Below are 14,576 nucleotides of genomic sequence, written 5' to 3'. Positions count from 1 at the left end.
TCATTTGTAAGTAAGCAAATGTTAGTTATGATTTTGTCTCTCTAGGTTCGGATTCTGCTCCAGAATGAGAATGGAAAGCTACGGGCTGCTCTTGTAAGGAATTTGAAAAGTGCCGTGATCGCTTCTTTTCTCATGCTGCCAGAAAGTTTCTCAGAAGAAGACCTCTTCCTCCAGATAGCTGGCTTGTCCTACTCTGGTAAATATGTCTTGCATTAAAAGGAGTGTTCACCCAAAAATGAAAATTACCAGATGATTTACTCACCCTCAAGCCATACTAGGTGTATATGACTTTCTTCATTCAGATGAACACAATCAGAGTTATGTTAAAAAATGTCCTGGCTCTTCCAAGCTTTATAATAGCAGTGAATGAGTTGTAAGATTTCGAAGCCAAAAACAACTGCATCCATACATAGTAAAAAGTCCTCCACGTGCCTCCGGGGGGTTAATAAAGGCCTTCTGAAGTAAAGTGATGCGTTTGTGTAGGAAAAACACTGGTTGCTGTAAACAAAATTTGTTTCTTGCGAGACAAGCATATTCTCACTGAGCTTACGCTTCGATGTTGAAAACTCAGAAGCGAAGACCAGGAGACTCTTCGGTATCTTCAGCAGAGTTCTTTATTGAGAACATGCTGTGTGGGGCTGCAGTCATCAAAAGCCTAACTAAGGCAGTGATACATTGTAGTTTATATACATTTAGGGGGCAGTCCCCAGAAATGGAGACAAAGTACCTGGGTGACGACCCTAAACAAAGCATGCAAATGAAGTATTCAGGTATAGCAAACTGCCACATTTCACCAGTCCTAATCTAATCAGCATAACTACTCAAAGACTGGGACAGAGGCACCAACAGCCATTACAAACAAAAGGTGAGAATCTCATTTTACTTACAATAAGTGAACAGGAACTGGCAGGAACCTCTTGCTACAACTTTGCTTGAGAGAATCATTTGTCTGATAACATCATATTTACCTTAAATGCTAAATGCAGTATATTTCACCTTAGTTTTTTATGTGATGCTGTGTCAGAACATGAGATCAGCATATTTTAAACAGATTCTTAAATTTGTAATCCCACAATGACATCATCTGTCATCTCTCTCACACGTGTCTGCCAGTTAGTGGAAGCTAGAGGCTATGGTTTATAAAGTTTTAAAGATGGGTATTTTACTTACATAAACACATTTATTCACTTCAGAAGGCCTTCATTAACCCCCTGGGGCCACGTGGAGCACTTTTTATGATGGATAGATGCAATTTTTTGGTCTTCAAAATAGGGCTGGCCAATATGGGCAAAATATCACAGTATTTTTTTTCTCATATCTGTTGATATGGATAATTATCACGATAAATGTCAAATTTGTGTTTCTTTTACATTTACAGGCAGAGTTTTGCTACTGTGTAAGAACCAGATGGTTAAATGTGGCTTTAAAATATTTTTCATAGTCAGAACATGACACTTTTGTTTTAGTCATTTTTCCTTAACAAAATAAATATCTTAATAGAAAAAAAATCTTATTTCTGCATGTTTTAATAAGTAATATTGTTTCAAGAAACAGGTTTGTGTTACTCGATAATATTAATATTAGTAATGATATAGCATTTTTGGTCTCTTAGAAATACACATTTGATAGTAGCTTGAGTTAGGATGCAGATGTAGATTTATGCTCATCATCAAAATCAGTAATATCTGTAAAAAAAATGTAGCAACCTCATTAGCCATTGCTCTTCCATAGTATCGTCCATAGATCATGATAATAAGAGTTTAAACCACAAATATAGCACCTCAATACTATGGTAAAAATGTAATATGGTTTCTAGGTATTTGTATGAAAAACAGTAGTCTGAATACATTTAGTATAAATGTAAAAAACACTATAGCTTAATCACAAAAAATACTGTAATTATATTCCATTACACCTCCTTCAATAGATTTAATACGTCTACATTAATAATAAAAATTGACACAAATATACCCACATTTCTGACACAATACCACTGTGCAGTTAGTGCTACTACAGTTAATCTATGGGAAATGATGATGATTTGTACATTAAAAAGCCTTCTGACTGTATGTTACGCACAATGTTTCTCTTGTTTTTCAGCGCTGTTTTATCTGGCTTTATACGGAGTCATTTGTGTTCTTTACTGAATACGAGCTCTTCACAGTGGCACTGTTTAATGACATGAGCGAATGCATCTACTAGTAAAGCTGTGTTCACACTATCAGCGACTTCTGTCGCTGCATGTCGCCAGGGGCTGGCGACTAGGATGCTAGTGGGCGTTCTCACTACTGATTGTCTTGACAGCGAATCAGGTTTCTTGCCGCTAAATACACACATTTTGGAGGCAAAAGACTAAATAGAATATAAATAGAAGTTAAATCTGTATATACAAACAAAAACGAATGAGAAACAGAGCCTATTTTTTCTATGGTGTATGTTTAACTACTGCTGAGAGGAGAACGATCACATGAGCTCAACTGTCTTCTTTCCTGTTGGAAAGTCGCTCTTCATTTGCATAAAGTTGAGGGATTCTGAACTTTGTCGCATTGCTGGACACGCCCCATCCGGTCACCAATGGTTGCTGTAGCTCGCTGTCGCTCTTGTCGCCGGAAATTGCCAGCTCTCCATTAAAATGAATGGGATCGTGTCGCTTTGTTGCTTTGCCTGCTGGTTGTGGCTAGAAGGGATACAGCTCCGACCGGAAACTAACAATGAAATGAATTGTTCTACCTATTGGATTGTGTTTTTTTAATGTCTACACAAAAGAAAACCCAAATCTGCTATGCTAGGTTTCTTTTTATTTATTTTAAACAGACAGTAGTACAAGTTACATTTTTTTTCCACCTACATGTGAAAAATACTAAATATTATATCAAATTAATGTCATATATAGGCTATAAAATCTGCAGTACATATATACAGTCAAGCCTGAAATTATTCATACCCCTGTCAAATTCTGACTTAAAGTTACTTTTATTCAACCAGCAATTTTTTTTTGACCGGAAATGACACAGGCTTCTCCCAAAAGATAATAACACGATGTACAAGAGGCATCATTGTGGAAAAAAATATTTCAATATATTTCAAAATATACAGCTTTTATTTACATTTGAACAAAAAGTGGCATGTCCCAAATTATTCATACCCTTCTCAATAATCAATAGAAAAGCCTTTATTGGCTATTACAGCAATCAAACGCTTCCTATAATTGCTGACCAGCTTTTTGCATGTCTCCACTGGTATTTTTGCCCATTCATCTTTAGCGATGAGCTCCAACTCTTTCAGGTTGGAGGGTCTCCTTGCCATCACCCTGATCTTTAGCTCCCTCCACAGATTCTCAATTGGATTTAAGTCAGGACTCTGGCTGGGCCACTGCAAAACGTTAATGTTTTTGTCTGCTAACCATTTCTTCACCACTTTTGCTGTGTGTTTTGGGTCGTTGTCGTGCTGAAATGTCCATTGGTGCCCAAGGCCAAGTTTCTCTGCAGACTGCCTGATGTTGTTGTTGAGAATTTTGATGTATTGCTCCTTTTTCATGGGGCCGTTTACTGTGAATAGGTTCCCTGGTCCACCGGCTGAAAAACACCCCCAAAACATTAGGTTCCCACCACCATGTTTGAAAGTGAGGGTGGTGTTCTTAGGGTTGAATGCTTCTCCTTTTTTACGCCAAATGAAGGCTACATCATTATGGCTAAACAATTCAATTTTTGTTTCATCTGACCATAAAACAGAAGACCAGAAGTCTTCTTCTTTGTCCAGATGAGCATTTGCAAAGGCCAAGCGGGCTTTTGTGTGCCTTATCTGGAGAAGTGGTGTCCTCCTTGGTCTGTGTCCCTGGACGCCCAGCAGTGTGCAGTGTCCGTTGGACTGTCTGCCTTGAGATGTTGCCACCAGCAGAGCCCAGATTCATCAGGATGGCCTTGGTGGTGATCCTTGGATTCTTTTTTTACCTCTCTCACTATCCTCCTGGCCAGCACAGGTGTCACTTTTGGCTTCCGACCACATCCTCTGACAGTGACAGTGCGGAACGTCTTGTATTTTTTAATAATACTTTGCACTGTAGCCACTGGAACTTCAAAACATTTAGATATGGTCTTATAGCCCTTTCCTGACTTGTGAGCAGCCACAGTGCGTAGCCGCAGGTCCTCAGTGAGCTCCTTTGTCTTAGCCATGACTGTCCACAAACCAACAGCAGAGAGCTTCTGTGTTTCACCTGTTAATTTGATTAAAACAGCTGTTCCCAATGAATCAGGGTAATTAGGATGCTTTAGAACAGCTTGGACTATTTGGAATGGTATAGAACTTTGGATTTTCCCATAGATTGTGACAGTTTGCATAATTTTGCATGAATAATTTTGGACATGCCACTTTTTGTTCAAATGTAAATAAAAGCTGAGAAATATTTTTTTCCACAATGATGCCTCTTGTACATCGTCTTACTATCTTTTGGGAGAAGCCTGTGTCATTTCCGGTCAAAAAAACTTGCTGGTTGAATAAAAGTAACTTTAAGTCAGAATTTGCCAGGGGTATGAATAATTTTGGGCTTGAACATACAAGGAATAAATACTTGAAATATATTTAATTTAGTTAACTGATAGACAAGGGAAAAAAAACTGTGCGACACGTAACGTTGCCTGTATTTGCTGAGTTTCAGTTCAGTTTTGTGACAGAAAGGAAAACTCAAATGGCAGATGGCAACATTCTATTTGTTTTTTGTTCAAGTTGATTTTGCTGGTATGAGGAAAGTTGAAGTAGCATTGCTAACAGCTAGCATTGCTAACTTGACAGCGCAGTTTGTACAGTGAACCAAACATCAGCGCGCCCGCCTCACTGTGTCACCGTTAGAATGCGACTGAAGTACAAAGTCTATAATTTACATAATAAATAATAGTTTAGCATTTGGATGCATTGCAAATATGGAAATATTATGGAATATAGGTTGTAAGGCCTCATGCACTGAACCGAGATGCCCGTACCATGACGGTTCGGTACGGATACATGTATCGTTACACCCCTAGTCTACACCTACCCCAACCCTAAACGTAGCTCTTACTATAATACAAAAACAGTTTTATTGTTGTACAGTGTGACAAAAATAACGTTAGATTGATGTGCGCATGCCCAGTAGCTAGAGCTGTATTCCTTCTAGCCTTAACCCTGCCTGTCACTTGTAGTGTGAACGGGGCTTAAGTTCGTGCTGTGCAGTCGGTTGAACTTTGATCAGAGCGGATAAACGGTCTGACTAGCGTTCTTTTGTTCCACCTTTGCCGCATAAACATTATATCAAACATTTATCGAACTCTTGTTATCGTTTATCACGGAAATTCATATCGCATGATAATAATTGTTATCGATTTATCGCCCAGCCCTACTTCAAAATCTTAAACACCATTCAATGTCATTATAAAGCTCAGAAGAGCCAGGATATTTTTATGTAACTCCAACTGTATTCATCTGAAAGAAGAAAGTCATATAATTTTCATTTTTGGGTTTTTAACCAAATCTGCTTTCAGTGTCTCTAAACATTTTTCCCAATTGCTTAAACATCAAACTGGAAGCAGTATTTTAAGACCTCCACATATAATCAGTGCAGAAACTGACTTTTATTCTTTCTCGTCTTTGCGTAGGAGATTTCAGAATGGTGATTGGTGAGGATAAATCCAAGGTTTCCAACATTGTAAAAGACAACATGCCACATTTCCGGAAGTTATATAACAATATTCTTCAAGAGTGCCCACAGGTGGTATACAAGCCTCAGCAGGGCCGACTGGAGGTGAGAGATTTATCATGTGCTCTAGATCTGATCAGAGATCAGCTGCTGTCAGTGCCATTTTCCTCTGATATTAGGCAGGTTTTAAGGCTGATATGAAGCGAAGTGCTGCTCTCCCTGTACAGAAGACACGATGAGTGAAGATTTACTTAGACAGGAAGTCTCAGCGGAGGGTGTGGATCTTAAACTTGCTCTTTTCTGAAAGAGCATGTCTCCTCGTGCCAGACACACATCCTTTGGTTAAGCAAGCTAGAGGAGAGGTTAGATATTTTTAAGAGAAGTTATGTCCATCAAATGAGTTTTTAGTGTTTGATTTCTTTATTAGCATCATTAGGATTTTCATGTCCACATTTTATCCCAAATTCACGTTGCTAATGCTGTAATTCATTATTTTCATTGGGCATGTTTACATGCGCTAATTTTCATCCAGTAGAATGAATCCTGTGCGTTTGTAGATTTCAAAAGTACTGTTTAAATGGTCAAATTCGATATTAGTTAACATTTGCATTCCATTTATTTTGTCACAGAAACTAGCTGTGAGTATTATGCATGTTTTTGCCTTGAAGATATTTGAAGATAAATGAAAAAAGCTTTTTTATTAAATATTCAATCTGTAACTGTAAGGGGTTTTAGCTGTTCTGCGTCATGTGTAACAACTGCCCTTTTCTGTTCTAAAATCACAGTAAACCACGGCTTTAAAGGCTCTCTGCTGTTTTAAGTTTTAGTGTTTTTACAATACTGCCAGACCTTCAAAATTTATTGCAGTGGTTCTTTCATGACTGGCTCAATGCTATTGCGTTGAATCAAAAACCTTTTTCTGATTCGCAAATAAATCAGAAAACCTTTTTATTTGCATATGTTGTTTGGAGGTCAGTCAAGTCAAAAAACAATCAAATGAATGTTCCAAAAACCACAGGGCTGTCAAACACACATAAAATGTGTCTTGACTAAGACCAAACACAAGGCAGGATAACAGTGCTCCTGAAATCAAAACAAACTCCTGCAGGTGTGATCTGTGAACAGGACAGCCCGTCCTTCAGCCAGATAAAGAGACTACAATGACAGTCTAGCAGGAACTGCTTTATTGACCCTGGCGGGGAAGAACTTGGCTCTATTTACACCTGGTATTAAGATGCGCTTTCGTCAATCTGATCAGAAGTGGACAACACTAATACAGTTCACCTCATATGTAAATTGCGGCAGCTTATTTCACAGTATTACATTGAAAGATCAGAAAAAGCCCACATACACTGGCCCATTTACTCTCAAAGAAATCAGGACGGAAGTTGTTAAAAGTGGACATAAGAGATGGATTACCTGGTACCCAACGGTACTTTTTGTTCTGTACTGTACTCTCTGTGTAATAACGAAAACATTTATTTCAGTGAAAAAAAAAAAAAAAGTCCCAAATTCTCAATTTCAACATTTTAAACAATAGGGCCCCCTACAATCTTTTTCTTTTTATTCCCCAGAAATTCTTGTGTTTTAATTTTTCTGATAATCAAATGAAGGCATTAAACTTTCTTTTTTAATCAAATGAAAATTTAACGCTTTTATTTTTATTTTTGCCAAACAAACAGAGGTTTACTGTTAAAATTAATACATGGAAGAGAAATTGTGTGAGTATTCAGTTTAAACTGTTTTAATAATATGTGTAGTTTTTTTTTATATACAATTAAGTTGTTAATCTTGTAATAATATTTATTTTTATCATTTAATTGTTTTATTTAAATTTGGCAGAAATAGGAATATATACAGACCTACATTTTACTGTACAAAAGAAATACAAGACTTATATATTTCTGTTACATGTTAAATTGTACTTTTATTTTGACGGGTTGCCATTTAGTTCCTGTTTGTATACAGTATGATATGATGCTAGTTTTCTCAAATGAAGTGGTAAAATTCACAAGTGACCCTCACAGCAAGATGAAGTTTGTGTTCATGTCGTCATATAGTGAGACACAGAGGCCGAAAATCACAGCGAGCGTCACACGTGCTTCAGTATTTATGTAGTAAACAAAACCGTGTCTCTGCCATTCATACATACAGAGGCAAACAGAACATGCAGGATTCATATTTAAACAGTCTTTTTGCATTTCAGTATTCACAGACACTAGTGCATATCGCAATCCGAATTAAGTGACAGACCAACTTTTGATTTATTTATCCAAAAATCGACGAATTCCTTGGCATTCCGCGCTATAGAGTAAATTCTGTTTTTATGAATGGACTCGCGATCCCGTCCATGTTTTTGCGGAGGAGAAATTATAGACGCGCATCCATGTAGAGACAGAAATGACATGCCGTCGTGTAAATAATACCATAAGGTTTATTATTTTTATTATTTAGTTTGTTTAATAAAAGATTATAGACCCGTATAGACCTGTTCTGTAGGAAAGGTAACCTTAAATGACTTCTGCTGTAATTTGGCACTATATTGAAAATAAAATAAACTTGACCTTCAAGGGGGGTTGGGGGTGCCGTTGGTGGAGCAGAGCGCAAAAGCTTGAGTAAAGCATTCTAACTGTTCTGTCGTTGGCTTGCTCAGACAAGCACAGAACACTATTTAGAGTCCTAGCCTCAGAGGACACAAGAGAGCATGGACTTATTTATTTATTTACCGTATATTAGGCTGCTGCCACACAGATCTGTGTGCAATTTCTTTACCAGCTGTTTACCTTCACAGACATAACTGACAGAACTGACAGTGCAATAAGACATGAAAGAGGACTTAGTTTAATACTAGGGATGTCACAATTCTCAATATTCAATACGGTTCAATACACTCTTGTGAATTGCGGTTTTTCGGTTTTGCATTTAAATAACTTCCTTGTTTTATTTCTCTGGGAATTTGCTGTATGTGTGCCTGTAATTTCACATGCTGAAATGAGGAAATGCTTCCCCGCCTTCATTTGAAAAAGCAACACACACAGAACATCTTCCCTTCTAATGACATGCAATGATAAGCCTGATAAACCTGTTGTCCAACAAAAGAGTTATAAAAAGAAAAATTATAAAAACATTATAACTTGTTTTTAATTCACAACATCAGTAAAAACATCAGTAAATTCTATACTCATATTCTATGTATGTCGATTAGCAATGGCTTATGAAAATACACAAGATGGCTGGAAGAACACAGATAAACCATACAATATTGCAGACGAGTGTTTATTGTCCTTACATTTCATCATTCAAAACGTTTAATGTTATAACTTGTTTTTATTCAGTTACAGCAATAGCGATGCCTTTATCCATATTACAGAAGCTGGAACTGAATGTCGTCAGTGATACTTCTTTGACGCATATGTGGATTTTCTGCGCCAACATATACTAAACCACGCTTTTTCCAGTGTACAGATGTTTACGGGAGTATTTTGTTAGTTTGTTGGAAAAAAAAAAAAAAAACACTGAAGTGGCAAGATATCAGAACCGAATCGAAAACCGTGATTAAAAACCAAGGTACGTATTGAACTGTGGGCTAGTGTTGCGCGATACCCTGCTTTTAAAAACGGTATGATTCCGCATTTTACTAGTACCGGTTTAAGAATGCATTTTAATAAGAACTGTATTTCTGCGTGTCTGTGTTAGTGAATGGTGCAGACGCACTGTTTTGTTTACTACACACATACGTGTGACACTCGCTGTGTTTTCAGCCTCTGCCTTAAAAACATTATTTTTGTTAAACTTTTAATAAATTGCTCTTGATTTCAATTAATTAGACATGCTTTTTGATAAATATCTTTTAATGTAACCATTAAAATAGAGTCTAGAAAAATTAAAATGGAATTTAGGAAAAAATAAAACAGATTTCGTAGGGCCTTCTTTATTTCATTTGTATCTTTGTTTTTTTTTGTAGTTGTCCCTTAGTTTGTTATTGGTATCTAGGTTCTTATTAAAGTAAAAATAACAAAAAATGACCGTGTCACGATATAAATTGTTGTTGTGAAATAAAATTACTGTATTATGAAATAAGATTTGGCTTTATCCTTTAAGCTAACTTACTAATATAGCAAAGATCTCTACATACCTGTAGGCTCGGTAGTTGTTCATCATAATCCTGTGTGGTGGCACTTGCATGTGATTATTATTATTTTATTTTTTAATTTTTTTAAAAGGGGCATGAAATTCTTTGCTTTATTAGATAAAATAACTATGATCTCCAATTGGATCATCTATTATTCAATTACCATTCCTGTTGTTCTGTGTTTTTATGTAGTATCGGTTCAGTAGTAGTATCGTGATATTTTAGTCAGGTATCGTATCGAAGTCAAAATTTTGGTATTGTGACAACACTACCGTGGACTAACTGTATTGTTGCATCCCTATTTAATACTCAAATGGTGAGTGACAGCCACTTTCTGTGTGAGTGCTTCAGAAGCAGCTCAATTGCATTTAAAGAGACGCATGAAAACAGTGTGTTACTACTTCCACTCAAAATAGACATTTTCAAAATGATATAATAAATGATCATGGGACGCATGCATACGACATAGTACAGCCAAACATAGGCTTTCAAAGTATCTTCTATTCGATAGCGTATGTAAACCCAGGCAATCTTTGTCCAGTGTCGGCGCAGTTTCTCTCCAGAAGTTATGACCAATAAAAATGTCTTGTACTCACTTAAAATAGTTTAAACTACAATTTACAGAATATTTGTGACACTCACTGTACATGTAAAAACCAAGGCATATTTTGTGTTTTATGAGATGATTTTGTTAGTCATAAATGAGTCATAACTGACTGTGAATAATGCGTTTTTACAGATTTTTTTTTTTTTTTTTTTTTTTTTTTGCATCCACACTGCTAGGTGTCAGTAAATTGACTTTTTAGCGTAAAAATGAATGGATTCACATACTGTTTATGGTGATTGATGTCAAACCAAACACATCAAGCATAAAATAGACAAGGTTTTACTGAATCCCATCTGCTATTTTTGTGGTCTGGCTCAATTTTGATGTACATCACAGTCCAGATTTACTTTTTGGGATTTAAAAGACGTTTAATATTCAGTAATACCAATTTGACTGCCCTGATAAGAACAAAACTTGCACTGAATTGAGCTGAACAATTGTCTTCTGCTTTATAGCTAAATCAAGTTTCATAATTGAAATATTGAATTATCAGCACTGTTATTGAAGTAAAATGGATAAGCATTGAATAACAACACTACTGTCTTCAAAGCTGTTTATAGCTGTATTGAACTTGTTTCATAGTGAACTTTACAGTTATTGAACTGAACTGACTTTTTTTAGAGATGCTTTACAGCAGAATCTGAATTTGTCTCGTTGATGAAGTTTGCATAATTGATTTTCCTGTTTGCTACTGTGAAGTTGAAATTACCACAGCATTCTAACACAACTCCAGCGGTTTTATTCAGGATGTTTGTATGTTTTCTGTTCCCTAGGTTGACAAAAGCCCGGAGGGTCAGTTCACGCAGCTCATGGCTCTTCCTTGCACTCTACAGCAGCAAATCACACGTCTGGTGGACCGTCCTGGGAAGAACAGAGACGTGGAGGAGATCCTCCTGCAGGTGGCGCAAGACCCAGACTGCGGCTCCGTCGTACAGCAAGGTAAACCGGCCAGCAGCAGGTCAGAGATGGTGTGAAATGTCAGCATTGGCCACTTGTGATTCAGCCACTGTTCAGCCTTGATCTCCTTTGAATAGCATGAAATAAATCATTACACAAGATGAATGAAAGAGCAAATAAGCAGTAGTTTTCACAGAGACGTGGTTCCAGGACTCGCCAAACTGGACGGCTAGGTTTTGGCGGTGTTAAGTTTCTTCGGCAGCCTCACCCACATGTCTCATTGTCATAATAACCGTCAGTGCATTTCTCACAAACACCTGCGTTTGTTTATGTCCTACACTTCACCTTTATGAGATGCTGGGATAGGATTTGCATAGATTTGTAAGAACTGGTGGACTGATCTCTCAACACATTACAATACATTTGCAATTACAGTAGAGAGCCTTGATTGACTGCATGTTTGGTAAATTTTGGAAGTAATATCAAGACATAACAGTATTGGGGGTAATGCATTACAAGTAATGCGAGTTACGTAGTAATATTACTTTTTTCAAGTAACTAGTAAAGTAATGCATTACTTTTGAATTTTTAAGAAAATGTCTGACTTTTTCAAATAAGTAACGCCAGTTATTTTTTTCCCCAATTACTGATTGACAAGTCTCCTGTAATTGGGAGTAAACATGATGATACTGTATTCTAGACTCAGTGTGAACTGCATTAATTCATCTCACTCAAAAGAAAAAAAAAAAAACAGATTCAGTATTACTCAAAATGAATAAAAACAGTGAAATGCAAACTCAGAATATGACGCAACCCTGCAATAATTAAATATGTTAAATAAAACAAATATCCTTTATGTATTTAATCCCATTTTATTAACCAGTGTCTTTGCTGCTGACCTTCGATGATGCAGTTCAACCATACTAATAAGCACAAATTACTTTAGATAAATTAATATTTGTGCTTTATTTTTTTTTTATTGCTGAAGAGTGATCTCCTACATAAATCTTCTTTTTTTTCAGCTTGAGGTGAATTCATTTCACTTTTGGTGTAAAATGACTTTTACATTTAGAATTCTTTTATATTAAAAACAAAGAAGCAAGCCCTGCCCAGATTTAAAAAAGTAACGCAAACGTAACGTAATGCAGTACTTTCCATAAAAAGTAACCAAGTAACGTAATTAGTTACTTTTTCAGGGAGTAACACAAAATTGTAATGCATTACTTTTAAAAGTAACTTTCCCCAACACTGACACATAATATCAACAGATATTTAATATTTTGGTAAGAATGCATTGCATCATCTAAAGTAATCTTTTATATATATATATATATATATATATATATATATATATATATATATATAAATATTTTGAGCAATATTTGGTTACCTTCAGTGTCATTTACATTTAATTTAACTTAAATATAATTAAATTGTTTCATTTTTCAGTTACATAATACTGATATTGATTGTACTTACTACTAACTTTTAAAAACAATTATAGCAATTCTGTATGTTGTTGTCAGGTGACTTATAATTGTTATAATTGCTAAGTATGATTTGTTGCATGAATTGCTATATCATATATAATTATGCTTTCTTCACAGGAATTTCATCAATTGTAAAATCCTCCAGTATAACACAAAGTGCCAAAGGAATCGCCACCGCTGGTAAGAGACCTTTAGATTTATTAATTTTTTTTTAAACTGATCTTTGAGGTATGGGACAAACCACGTCCAATAATTTTACCTGCCATTCATTTTTATTTTTTAATGCAATAAAATTCATATATATGTATATATATATATATATATATATATATATATATATACATATATATATATGAATACTTATGAAATGTCAAAATATGCCCTGAAAGTATTTTTTTTAATATACAAGATAAATACCAGATAAACGTGTAGTATCACATTTTTAATAATAATAATAATGATAATAATAATAATAAAATTACTGTTATTATTATTATTATAAATAATATTATTGTTATTTTACTTTTTATTACTCAGGACCCATTAATAGTAACACCAACACAATTATTATTTAATACATGTGTGATATGCTGCATATGACTATTTTCTGACTTATGACTATTTCTCTTCTTCATTAAATAAAGCTGAAATTTTTGCCACTTTGGTTTTTATTTTGTAGTTTAAAATTCAGTACACGTCAGTAAACCACTGAGAAACTTTTTTTTTTTGTTTTGATTCTATGTTTATTACCGAGTGACATGACTGCTGTTGAAACTTTTTCCACAGGTCTTGTCAAAACAGTGTCATACAGTGCAAAAAAGCTGCAGAAAATGTGGAGAGGCTGGCGAAGAAAACCATCATGACTGAAAATGATTTCTAAACGTGTTTCACAATACTGTCAAATATAGCATTTCCATATTGTTATCCACAGTTCGTATTTTTTGACAATCTAAGTATAAAATTGACCTATGACTGCAAGAGTGCTTGTGATCCATTCTCTAATGCGCAATATTCCTGAGAAAATGTCAATAAACCTTTCTAAGTATTTTCGTAAAGTGTACTTGTTTATTGGCGAACTTCCCCTTCACATTGTACCTGTTGCAAGGATATGATGTCACTCCCTCATTAGCATAATGTATGCTGATCTCATTCCGTTGACCTCGACCAATGAGAATTCTTGACTCTCATCACCTGCTAGGAAGAGAATTCCATCATTCCAAGCATTCTTCCTCAGCGCTCGCGTTCTGCCACTTCCCAAACTCAGTTGCTGGATTACCACATTAAACTCTGGATCTTTCACTGGATTTATCGCTCTCTTGGGCTTCTTGCTCGACATCTTTCATCGACTTTGTGTTTGGGGAGATTTCAAAGTGGCGCTTCAAGGTAGTATGTAGTTTACATGACTTTAAACCGCATGTTCTTTAATATATGCAACACTAATTGTGTAAGAGAGAGTTCATATATGTGTGTCTTATGATCATTGCTGTAGTAGGAATCGTAATAATGAAGCAGCAACTCTAAAGACAACACTTGTTACAATACAACATTTCCCGCTGTATCGTTTACCACTGCATACAAGAGCGTTCTGGGATATGTGAGTTAATGCAGTTTCGTTGTATTATACGACCGCATTAATAAGTAACTGTAGTAAAACATTGATGACTTCCTCATGTTTAACACGCGGCAACCGAGGCAACGCAACGCTTCTATTACATTGAACAGAACATTCTGCACTGCAACAATAATAAACGAAACGCGCGTTCTTTTGTAATGTCGCGTCGT

At 35.7% G+C, this 14,576-nt stretch overlaps 2 protein-coding genes across 4 annotated transcripts in view; both read left to right on the top strand.

Moving 5' to 3' along the window:
* tamm41 (TAM41 mitochondrial translocator assembly and maintenance homolog) overlaps window positions 1-13,843 on the top strand; it is a 46,108-nt gene extending 32,265 nt beyond the window's left edge. For all 3 annotated transcript variants that reach the window (XM_051123039.1, XM_051123038.1, XM_051123037.1), the window contains 5 exons: window positions 46-196; window positions 5,628-5,773; window positions 11,181-11,346; window positions 12,912-12,974; window positions 13,581-13,843. In XM_051123039.1, coding sequence (XP_050978996.1) covers window positions 46-196; window positions 5,628-5,773; window positions 11,181-11,346; window positions 12,912-12,974; window positions 13,581-13,657 — 603 coding nt within the window. In that variant the 3' untranslated portion in view covers window positions 13,658-13,843. The remainder of the gene's footprint in view (window positions 1-45; window positions 197-5,627; window positions 5,774-11,180; window positions 11,347-12,911; window positions 12,975-13,580) is intronic.
* Window positions 13,844-13,999: 156 nt separating this feature from the next.
* vgll4b (vestigial-like family member 4b) overlaps window positions 14,000-14,576 on the top strand; it is a 47,067-nt gene continuing 46,490 nt past the window's right edge. The window contains exon 1 of the mRNA XM_051123041.1: window positions 14,000-14,177. The gene's annotated coding sequence lies outside the window, so the exon portion shown is untranslated. The remainder of the gene's footprint in view (window positions 14,178-14,576) is intronic.

The sequence above is a fragment of the Labeo rohita genome, chromosome 11, assembly GCF_022985175.1.
Source record: "Labeo rohita strain BAU-BD-2019 chromosome 11, IGBB_LRoh.1.0, whole genome shotgun sequence".
NCBI lineage: Eukaryota > Metazoa > Chordata > Actinopteri > Cypriniformes > Cyprinidae > Labeo > Labeo rohita.
The sequence above is the reverse complement of the archived record's forward strand: the minus strand, read 5'-3'. Positions and strand labels throughout refer to the sequence as shown.